Source organism: Crinia signifera, chromosome 7 (assembly GCF_055691185.1).
Source record: "Crinia signifera chromosome 7, ASM5569118v1, whole genome shotgun sequence".
NCBI lineage: Eukaryota > Metazoa > Chordata > Amphibia > Anura > Myobatrachidae > Crinia > Crinia signifera.
The window spans coordinates 181702520-181714633 of record NC_139223.1 but is presented as its reverse complement, the minus strand read 5'-3'; the positions used below and the strand labels follow the sequence as shown (position 1 = coordinate 181714633).

Below are 12114 nucleotides of genomic sequence, written 5' to 3'. Positions count from 1 at the left end.
GTCTTTGCCATCCAGGATCTGGCAATACACATTTTCGCAATTGAACCTAGGTTAATGACCAGTTGCCCTAATTCTGGAAAGTTCCCCACATTGTACCAGATACCCAGTATCAGGGCCCTAGGCTTTAACTCCTGGTTCGGGACTCCCAGTTCTAAAAGAATACCTATTATATCCTGCCAAAATTTCTGCACAAACTTACACTGCCACACTAGGTGCCAAAAATCACAACCCCCCACTCTACATTTTGGACACGAATCCCCAGTCTCCCGTGCGAATCGATTGATTTTTGTGGGTGTATAGTAGATTCGGTGTAAAATATTATATTGTATTTGTTGCAGCCTTACTGAGGCAGTAGCTAATCCTGGTATCTTAAGGGCCTTTTCCCAATCCTCCTGAGTTATTTCTGGGATATCTCTCATCCATTTTCCCAGAAGATCATCTAGCTGATCATTTTGTGCTAGAGTGGAAATAAATTTATAACACTTAGATATACTTTTCGTGGCATTTAGTTTCCTTATAAACTTTTTTATTGGGTTATCAATAATTGATGTGGAGGACTCCTGCATATAATTTTCAGTGGCACTTCTCATTTGCAAATACCTAAAGAACATGCTATTAGGCACATCGAACTCCTCACGTAGTCGTGAAAAAGGTTTGATTCTATTTTGAGCTGTTATATGCCCCATATTATTTATTCCATAAATTGACCATACAGCAGCACCCTGCTGTTTATCTAATTCCACAAAGGAGGACAATGAAGTGAAATTAACTTCTGGGTCTGTATCTCTGTAGTCCATTTCCCTATTCAACCATTTCCACACTTTAATCGCTTGGTTAAGTATCTGTGGGTGATTTTTGCGACATCTATTAGTTAGAATGGCTTGAAGAGGGGAATGGCCAGGGACAGCCATATTTATTAAGTTTATTAACTCAGGAGATTGGGCCTGTTCATTTAGCCATTCTCGAAGATGCACCAATTGCGAAGCCGCATAGTACCTCTTGAAGTCTGGTAAAGCAAGACCACCTTGATCTTTAGGTTTCATCAAAGTCTTAAGTTTGATTCTAGGGATTTTATTTTTCCAAATAAAGGAGGTTATCACTCCATTTAACTTCTTGAAAATCGTATCACTAATATGGATAGGGGAGTGTTGTAAGAGGTAAAGCACTTTTGGTAATATTATCATTTTAATAAGATTAACTCTACCCATAACGGTCAAGGGGAGTTTGAGCCAGTTTTTACATCTAGACCTAGTTTGCTCTATAACGGGAAGAATATTATATGTTATAAAATTAGTTGCCTCTTTCGTAATCACCACTCCCAGGTAGTCAAGTTTTTCCACCCTGGGAATATCCACCCCATCTCCACGACCCCAAGAAGTATCAATTATCTTTTCATCAATCAATAATTGAGATTTTTCTTTATTAATTGTTAATCCTGAATATAAACCGAATTCATTTAAATTATTCAAGACCATAGGCAGGTCTGCCTTATAATTGACCAATCCCACCATGAGATCATCTGCATAAAGAGAGACAAGGTTGCCCATCACCCCAGACCCCTGTTTTTCGCAAAGTATCTTCCTAAGCTTACAAGCCAAAGGCTCGATAGCTATTGCAAACAGTGTAGGGGATAATGGGCAACCCTGTCTCGTCCCCCTAAATATGGGGAATGGATCGGAAGCACAACCATTTATAGTAATTCTAGCACACGGGTTATGATATATGGAAAAAATCCTTCTAATAAAGCAAGGGCCGAAACCAAATGCCTCCAGGGTACTCCCTAGATATGTCCACTCAAGGGTATCAAAGGCCTTATTGGCGTCAAAGGAGGCTAATGCTACATCTCTAGCTGTAATTTTCCCGGCTTGTAGGAAGGTAAACACTCTACGGATATTAATAGCAGTAGACTTACCCCTCCTGAAACCGGTCTGGTCATTATGAATAATTTTATCTATCACATTGCCAAGTCTATTTGCTAATATCATAGCGTATAATTTAGCATCCGTTGTTAATAGAGATATAGGTCTATACGAATCTACCTTTAGAGGGTCCTTGCCCTTTTTCAGAATAACAGTAATGACTGCTTCTGTCATAGATTGTGTGAGAGTACCCTCCTTCTCCATTTCTTGAAAGAAATATAGAAGCCTCGGGGCTATACTAGCACCGAGGGTTCTATAGATCTCTGCTGGTAACCCGTCTATGCCAGGAGCTTTGGCAAGTGACAGCTCCTTTATAGCCCCTTCTACTTCCTCCAGCCTGAACGGGGATTCCAAGAATTCCCTATCTTCAGTGGATAGGGTAGGGAGGTCAATATTATTCAAATAATTTCTACATTCACTATCCCCCTTTGTGGTTTTAGATTTATATATTTCCTTATAGTGATCCACAAAGACTTCAACTAGTCCCGGTGTTTCACTAATAATTTCCCCCGAAGGCGAACAAATTTTAGTAATTACATTTACAGGTTCTTCTGCCCTGGCAATATATGCCATCAATTTACCTGCCTTGTCAGAGTGAATATATCTTTTATGGGATTCTTTTAGTAGCCTATATTTTGCCATATCCTGAAGGTGCGTCACCCATGATCGTTTAGCATTTAGCCATTCCAATTTACTGGGTTCTGAATGTTGTACTAAATAAATCCGTTCGAGTTTTATCATGGTCCCTTCTAATGTTAACGATGTTTTTTGAAGTATATCTTTTGCATATGCTACTTTTTTAATCAACGTGCCCCGTAGATAAGCCTTAAAGGCTTCCCAGACCATACCGGGTTTCGCAGAGTCAATATTAGTGCCAAAAAACCCTTCAATTTCCTGACCTAAATCAGTAAGGCTATCGAGCCGGGACAACCACACTGGTTGAAACCTCCAATACTGGTGCCCTCGGCACGGCTCAGGATCCAGCTGTATAACTAGGGGGGAGTGGTCAGAGATACCTCTTGCTTTATATTCAATTGAGGAGATTTTATTAAGTAAGGCTATCGATGTAAATATATTATCGATCCTGGAGAAATTGTTATATGTGGGAGAATAGCATGAAAATTGACTCCCCTTTGGAAACTTTTCTCTCCAGACATCGTGCCATCCCATCTCCTCAATGAGTTTAGCAAGGGAGCTTCTCCCCGAAGGGGTAGATTTCCTCGGACACCATATATCCAATCCGTAATTCATTACCATATTAAAATCCCCCAGGCATATTAAAGGGCTATCTGGTCTAGCAGACACAAACTCCAGGGCAGCTCTTAAAACGTCAAAGCTAAATGGGGGCGGGACATAAACTGAAAGCAAGGATAGTCTAGTTGTACCAATTATTCCATCCAAGAATACATAACGCCCATTTGGGTCAATCTCTACTGCTAGGTGTTCATACGCCACCGACTTTTTAATAATTACTGAAACTCCACGAGAGGCCGATGTGAACGGTGCATGATACATATGCGCGATCCAAGGACGTTTTAAGGATCGGAGTTTTTCACCACACAGGTGGGTCTCCTGCAAACAGATCACATCGGCCCCCAGGGTCTTACAATAATTAAGAACCAGGGATCGTTTGATCCTGTCATTCAAACCCCGCGCGTTCCATGACATAATACTAATCATGATAGTAATTATTTACCATATTCAGCCAGGTATAAATAACTATAGATTGAAGATTACTATATCCAGAAAGGTATATTTGGAGAAAGGGAGTGACCTGAGAAGAAGCATCTTTCCCCCAAGCTGTTGATTTAAAGTTGTAAGAGAAAATAGGTAGCAAAATAGGGATATATATCGGCAGGCACATAAAAAGACAAACAACACTTAACACATACCCCCCCCCCCACCCCCCTCCCTGTATAACCTATCCCGTTAGGCATACCTATAGCAGATGACCCCCAATTACACCCCTAAGTACCCACTATCGCTTGGGGACCTTTACCTAATGACCACATCAAACCCGGCAGGGGGCCCCAGCACTTATAATACCAATTGAATATACACAGAATGATGTAAACCACACATTCCCTAAATTCTATTTTTTCAGGGCTAGTTAGGCCCTAGATCCTCCCACCACCCCCCCAGACTCCATTTAAAATCCTTTCGAATTTTCACTATCCAAGATTTACATATACAACAAGAGTTATCAATGGCTATTATCCGCCAATTGGCTTCGGCCGGGATAGAACTTATCCAGCCACAATGCTGCCCCCGACGCTGTGGAAAAAAAAGTTGTTTCCCCATTGGCCACCACCCGGAGTTTAGCAGGGTATAACATAGCATATTTCAATTCCAGTTCTCTTTCTACTTTTAACATTTCGAAATTTTGCTCTGTCTTTTTGTACATCTTGTGGCAAGTCAGGGAAGACAGAGACTTTGGACCCATTGAGACCGAAGTCAGATTTTGTACGAGTCAGTCTGAGAACTTGATCTCTGTCCCTGTAATGTAAAAATTTCGCAATTAGGGTGCGGGGTGAACCCCCAGGGATGGAAAGACGAGCTGGAATTCGGTGTGCCCGTTCTATAGAAAAGTGAGCCGAGAAATTTTCCTGTCCAAGCTCTCTCTTTAACCAATCCTCAATGAACTTTTCAGGCTCTCGTCCTTCTATTCGCTCCTCTAAGCCGACAAAACGGACATTATTACGCCTTGAGTGCCCTTCAAGATCGATGAGTTTAGCCCGTAAGTCCGCCATTTGGCCCGATATCCCCACTACCTGAGCCTGTAGGGGAGTCACAATATCTTCTGTGACCGAGAGTCGCTTTTCCAACTCACAGACCCTGTCTCTAGTTTTTTGTGCGTCATCCCGTATCAACATAATATCCGACTGAAGTTTATTAATCTGTTCGGATAGTCGCGTTTCACAGGAGTTTATCGCCTCCAATACTTGTGCCAGAGTAACTTCTGGTGTTTGCTCCTGGATGGAGGGCTTGGAGGGAGTGGTCTGTGGCGTGACGGGCTGGGAATTCGCTGTGGAGCGGGCATATTTTTCTAAGCGGGCAGCCGCTGTATTTTGACCGGTTTTTCCCATCTTATCACCAATTGCAGTTGTACTGGATAAACTGGTTGATTTATAGCACTTATTAACTTGCTGCCAGGGCCAGGAGAGTTTCAGTTATAGTGTCCTACTGCTTATTTCTGCCTCTTTATCCCCGACTGCTTTCTAACCTCTGGTGGCTAGTACAGGTTTTTAATATAGTATAGTCATGCAGTATCTCACACCGATTTCTGCCTAAGGAGAGACTTCTCCCACTATTTCTGACAAGTCCCGGTCACACAAGCCCAACAGGGTAATATAACAGAGGTGCAGCACCTGTTAGTATATTCAAGCAGTGTCTCACAAAGATTGCTGTCAAGGAGAAACTTCTCCCACTATTTCTGACCAGTCCCGGTCACACTGCCCAGCAGAGTGATATATCAGAGGTACAGCACCTGTTCATATATTCAAGCGATGTCTCACAAAAGTTGCTGCTAAGGAGAGACTTCTCCCACAATTTCTGACAAGTCCTGGCACAGCAAAGTGATATATCAGAGGTACAGCACCTGTATCCTTGTAGCGTTGCAGGATTTTCAGTGTCCAAGGATAAAGAGGGCTCTTGATATGCCAGGTCCCCGGCGTCCACTCTACCCGCTTGGCAAGTCCACTGGCTGCATTCACCTTTTTCTTCCTCCTGCTTGAAATGCTGAGGAAGCCTTAAGGAAACCGGATTGCACCGTCTTGCGCTGGCAGGCTTTTCGCGCCTTCTCCCCGCTGCGCTACCTCAAACCGGCTGGGACCGTCTCGCAGCCCGACTGTCTGCCTTCCTGTGTCCCGGCCGAGTGACGCGGCGGGTGACGCGGCAGCTCTCCGAGACGTAACCCAGCCCCGCTACTGACAGGGGGAATCACGCCGCTTCCAGCTCAGGACACTACCACCGCCATCTCTCAGCTCAAGCAGTAAGGGGAAGCTTTCACCGGCCTCAATCACCTCATAGGTATCGGCGTCCGCAGCATCCAGAAGAAGGTATCGGAGTCTGATAACGGGGTTGAGGGTAAGGAGTTCACATGTCTGGCATACAAGCGTGCCGGAGCTCCCGCTCCCGCGTCCTCACTTACGTGCTGCCGTGATCACGCCCCCTCCCAACTCCAGTGGGTCAATGTTACACCCAATCAGGAACTGTTGTTCTATGGTAGCATTGTGTAGAGTGATAAGGGGTCATCCAGACTTACTTGCCAAAGTGAGCTGTGTATTTCCTGTGTGTTGCACCATTTGCTGAGCTGTGAATGGCTACATCATAGTGTCTTGCCCTATGTCATACGGTAACATTGGAACCAGCGCTGACTCCAGATTCTCTCCACAGATCATATCACAAGAGACAAGTTTGAGCGGATTCTGGCCATGATTCAAGGGAGCAACCAGAAGGCTTTGCTAATGTAGGTTCCTACACCAGATGCGGATTTATATTCTGCATAAAAATTATGATTTTATTAGCATATTTTTTTTCATATGTATAATGTGTAAAGATCACATGTTTCAAGATATGTAGTTTGTATGTAGAACGGATAGCATGCAGGTATAAATGGACGCAGATAAGTGAAAATCAGTGATTCTGGAAAATGCTTCAACAACGTTCGGTGCGATTGGAATGTCTGGACCGTTTTCAGGGTGGCATGGACTTCCAAACTGCCGCTGCGACTCAAAGCCACTACAAAACTACAACTGATACTGAATTAGCCCAATAGTACACAGAGCAAGCAGGTGTACAATGGGCACAATTCAGACCGGATTGGTGGGCTGCAAATGTTCAGAACCCAGCGATCGGATAAGTGCTGCCCCGCCACAGTCTTCCTCCTGCCCCTGTGCACTGCTGCAAATACGTTCGCAGCCCTTCACGCAGGGGAAAAAAACATTTGCAATTACTCACCATCAAATGGCTTCCCCCCTCTTCGCAGTACCGTTTAAGTCTAGACTTGGCGCTGCGATCACCGCGGGGAGTTGGAGGCTGCCACTGAAGTCAGTGGCCCTACCTGAAACCGGTGGGGTGCCACCTTCAAATGCCACCCTTGCTGTCAATTACCTTACAAACAGCCAGCTATCCTTAGCTGACTTTGTAAGCATGGAACATTGGAGCATGCGCGCCGTCTGTGCTAACTACATGTACTGCTTGCAGTCGGGGGGGCATTCGCAGATCCATAAAAAAACAAAACAGTAAGTCTGAGGCTTCCAATAATCGGCAACTTAGACATGCTGGGAGTGGTCAGCGCTGATGTCAGAGACACACCCCCAAAAACATCTTGGTTGGTTTCTTAGGCACACACAGAAAACGCCATGTTTCCTGTCCGTCAAACTGCCACTGCTTTTCAATTGTTAAGCATGCGCATTTACATTTGCAATTTGGAGACGCACACGTACAATGCGACTGTTGGACGATAATCGCTCAATTTGCTTTTTCTCACATTAACAATCCATGCTGAATTAAGCCCTCTGGTACTTATATTTAGGGGAGTATTCGCTTTATGGAAACCATGTTTGTTAGTCCTAAAGAATACACCTAATCTCCAGTCTGCTTCTTCCCTAGGCACAGTAATATGGACCTAAATAGTCAGGAGGCGTATGACCTGGCGGTACAGGGTCAGCTCCGCCCCATGGTGAAGACCCCGCCTCTGGTACTTGGAATGCGATGTGTGACTTTTTCCCCACCGAACTTCACAGTAGGTAAGGATCGCTAGAAGTGCATTTTGTCAACAAAGCGTGGCGTAGAACGTGTCTGCCCTATTTAAGAAGCTGGAGCTTGTGTTCCGGAGACTAGCATGGTGTGGAGGGAAATGTATGATGTACAATCCCTGTGTGATCTTCTCCGTTACTTCATAGAGATTCCAGAAATCTTACAGCATTGTCACATAGGGCCTTATTCTAGTTCACTCTTTCTGAAAAAAATCCTTCTTAGATGGACAAAGCCATGTGCACTGCAGGGGGGCAGATGTAAAATGTGCTGAGAGAATTAGATTTGGGTGAGTTATTTTGTTTCTGTGCAGGGTAAATACTGACTGCTTTATTTTTACACTGCAATATAGATCTCACTTTGAAGTAAAACCCCACTCAAATCTAATTCTCTATGCACAAGTTACATCTGCCCCACCTGCAGTGCACATGGTTTTGTCCATCTAAGAAGGATTTTGTATAACTAGAATAAGGCCCATAGGGGGAGTATTTAATCAACTACTGGTATTCAGTTGGGGGCTTTTTCGCCCATTTTTCAAATCCCTTTTCATTTATTCCTCCTTTACTTTTTTTTTTTTTTTTTAATTGAAAGTATGACAGAACATATTACACAAGTCATATACATATAATAGAAAATAACTTAAATATATGTTTCTTGCATGTATATACAGATAGAGGAGGAAATTTACTAAAGGAAATTTGTAAAAAAAAAAAAAAAATAGGTGTATTTGTATCCAGAAATACACTTATTTTTCACATTTTCTATCCCGAAAATACTTCTATTCGTATTGATGTGCTATCAATACGAATACGAATTGCCGTATTTTCGGGATAGTAAATGTCAAAAATAAGTGTATTTCTGGATACAAATACACCTATTTTTTACAAATTTCCTTTAGTAAATTTCCCCCACAGTATACTATGTATATAAGTAAAAATGGCTGAACTATTACTAGCATCATTTTATGGCGCTGTGCAAGTATCTGCTGTGTGTTTGGAGATAGTTAGCTGTGAAGTGCTAATATAAGGGGTTATTCACACATGATTGTAGCTCTGCTAAATTGCAGAGCTCTGCGATCAGCCATCCGTTGCCCCACAAGAGAGACATCCTGCCCTGTGCATAGCACGGCTTGTGAATAGTGGGTGTATTGGCAATTAGCCGCTCACCTTTTAATGATTTTTCCACTGTGTGCAGTCTGCTCATAGCCCAGGACTTGGTGGCTGCGATAGATGCAGTCGGATCGGCAGCGAAGCTGAGGTCGCTCAACTTCCCCTCAAACGCCTAGGCACGCCTGCGTTTCCATGACACTGTCAGTGTTCTGCCAATCAACTTGTGCACGTCCAGCTATAATATAAAGAGTAGGAGGGTTTTTATCATAGGACGGCCTCACCCATGCGTACTACGGACTGTATGCATGTGCAGTCTATTGATTACGGCCCGTCCTGCAACATCGTAGCTGTGTGAACAGATCTGAATAATCAGTATCGTATGGGTTATACAGGAAGGAAACCTTGCTAATTTTTGTCATATCCCATAGAGGTGCAAATGAGTCAGATGTGGATGGAGTGGCTGTGGCTTAAATAGAAGCAGCAACGATGACACTAATGGGGTAATGCATCAGGGGGTGTTACACCCCCGCTTGCATTCATGGACGGCTGCGTGTAGCAATGCAGATGCAAGAAAGCGACAATTCAATGTCTACCCTCTGACAGGTGGTGGCCTCTTCCCTACCCCACAATGGTGGCCATACACCTCCGTCTTAGGAATCTGGGTCCAATCTCGCAGCACTGGTCTGGCCCATCACCCAAGATACATTTTGATTCTATAGTGCAATGCTAAAATCTTTTTAAGCATAGAGTTTCTTTAAGTTGCTGGTTTTCTTTTATGACCTTTCTGATGGTTGGTAATTATCACGTCACCATATTAATGATATCCAGTTTGATGGTGAAAGAGGACCAGTCGTGCAACTGCTGTGTACAAACGTCACTTATCCGTTTTTATTCTCCCCTCAGAGATTCAGTGCATGAACGAGACCCAGAAATACCTCCGGAAGTTGGTCCATGAGATTGGCCTGGAGCTGCGATCCTCTGCAGTCTGCACCAAAGTGCGCCGCACGCGGGAAGGTCCATTCACTGTGGACTGTGCGCTGACAAACACACACTGGAACCTGGACAGTATCTCTAGGGCAATTGAAGAGTGCAGGGCGAGAACTGCTGACTTGTGGATGGAGAGTACTGACTTGAGTTTGGAGAGTGCTGATAGTCTGGAATCACTTGGTAATGGAGAGAGAAGGTCTATGACACGGACCAGGGAGTAATTCACAGACCACACTACAGAATGTAAGAGATTCATAATGTCTCTGCTAATACTGGGAGATCCTGACTACCTGTCCCATCTCTGGACTTTTATAACAGAGCAGAAATCTAACTAGCATCATCCCCCGTTGAATACAAGAACTTTTTTAATATTCTTTTGTAGTTCTGGTTTTCTTGTGTGCAGATACAATATATCACTGTATTAAATGCTTCATACATTTGCTACTGTTCTGCTTCTCTATCCTACCTACACTTCATTGCAAGTCTCCTACATCCCCAAACACTACTCCACCACTTGTATTTACTTGTACTTGCATCGCTTCTAATTCTCTAAGTGACTAATGAGAGTGATGTTATTACAATGATAATTTTGCAGGAATGTAATAATAATCATTATTATGCAGCTACAAACACAATAAATCACTAAAGTAAACTAGAATAATAATATAACTGTAATCACATGATCTGTGTTGTCTTTTCCATAGTACCAGGATTGGTCACTGATTTTCCTATAATATCCATGAAGAGAAAAAACTAAATTTATCCCAATAAACCAGTGGTTCCCAAACTGCGTGCTATGGCGGGATATGGTCTACTATTAAAGTCAACCCATACCCACTATGGCACCCTGGGGTACCTCAGGGCACTTTCAGGACTGCCCTGGGTTGGTGGAACAGGGTCAAATAAATTTAATTTATGGTTAATGCACAGGCAAAGCCAGTGCTGGGGACTACCAGTCAGATGGCATGTGGACAAATAGAAGATAATCCAGTCCCTCATGAAACTGCAAACTGTAACCGTTATTCCCAGTAATACGATATAAAATCTGATTCAGATACTTATTTTATTTACAGTGTCTTATATAGCGCAGCAGATTCCGTTAAGTGTCTTATATAGTGCAGCAGATTCCGTTACAGTGTCTTATATAGTGCAGCAGATTCCGTTACAGTGTCTTATATAGTGCAGCAGATTCCGTTACAGTGTCTGTACTAGTGTCTGGGGGGGGGGGAGGGGGTTGTGTTTAGGTTTAATCACTAGCAGGGGCTTAGGGTTAGGCTGCGTGGGGGCAGGGAGTTTGTTGTAATGCCATGTGGAGGGAAGCTTTGTGTTAGGCACTTAAAAGCATGGGTTAGGCTGAGGGGAAGGGGGGTTAGGTTTCAGCTGCAAGAAGAGAGAGTTAGGGGAGCGGGCGGGGGGCCCCAGAAAAATCAGTGTACAGGGCCCCAAGATTTCTGTTGCCAGCCCTGGTTGTATGGTATCTGTGGTTGTATGCCATGTGTGTATGCTATATGTGTGTGTGTGTGTGTGTGTGTGTGTGTGTATGTAAGTAGGCTGTGTGTGTGCATGTATGGTATCTGTACCAGTATGCCATGTGTGTGTCCGTGTATGTCCTTTGTGTCTAAGGTATGTGTGCTTTTATGTACTGTGTGTGAATGATATGTGCGCGTGTGTGTACGTGTCTGTATGGCATGTCCGGTGTGGCGTGTGATTACTGTAGTGTGCATGTATGTCCTGTTTGTATATATGTATAGTATGTGCGTGTATATGATGTGTGTCTGTATGGTATATGTGCGTGTTTGTGATGTTTGTCTGTATATATGGTAAGTGTGCATGTATGTCCTGTTTGTATATATGTATAGTATGTGCGTGTATATGATGTGTGTCTGTATGGTATATGTGCGTGTTTGTGATGTTTGTCTGTATATATGGTAAGTGTGCATGTATGTCCTGTTTGTTTGTATATATGTATAGTATGTGCGTGTATATGATGTGTGTCTGTATGGTATATGTGCGTGTTTGTGATGTTTGTCTGTATATATGGTAAGTGTGCATGTCCATCCGTCTTGAAAAAGTTTCCAGCACACGAGTGGTTACGAAACGCGTTGACGTCAGCAAAAGCTCAGTGTGAGGTCTCCTGTTTGTTTGCCCAAGTTGGACCACGCTAGACGCTATCAACTGTTACCCGCAGTGGAAGTGCTGCCGGCTCACCAGGCCCCTCAGCACGGACACCACGTACCGCTTACCTACATTGTCTCCTGCACCGTGCATAACCAATCTACACCCATCTCCTGCATTGGAAGTGCTGCCGGCGTACTACTCCCGCCAGCACGGACACCGTGCAA

The 12114-nt window shown here is 43.7% G+C and overlaps 1 protein-coding gene across 3 annotated transcripts in view; it reads left to right on the top strand.

Annotated features, from left to right (window-relative positions):
- The window catches only part of TRUB2 (TruB pseudouridine synthase family member 2), a 96047-nt gene extending 85835 nt beyond the window's left edge, over window positions 1–10212 (top strand). For all 3 annotated transcript variants that reach the window (XM_083154571.1, XM_083154570.1, XM_083154572.1), the window contains 3 exons: window positions 6315–6387; window positions 7533–7669; window positions 9689–10212. In XM_083154571.1, the coding sequence (XP_083010697.1) occupies window positions 6315–6387; window positions 7533–7669; window positions 9689–9993 (515 nt within the window). In that variant the 3' untranslated portion in view covers window positions 9994–10212. The remainder of the gene's footprint in view (window positions 1–6314; window positions 6388–7532; window positions 7670–9688) is intronic.
- Window positions 10213–12114: the final 1902 nt, after the last annotated feature.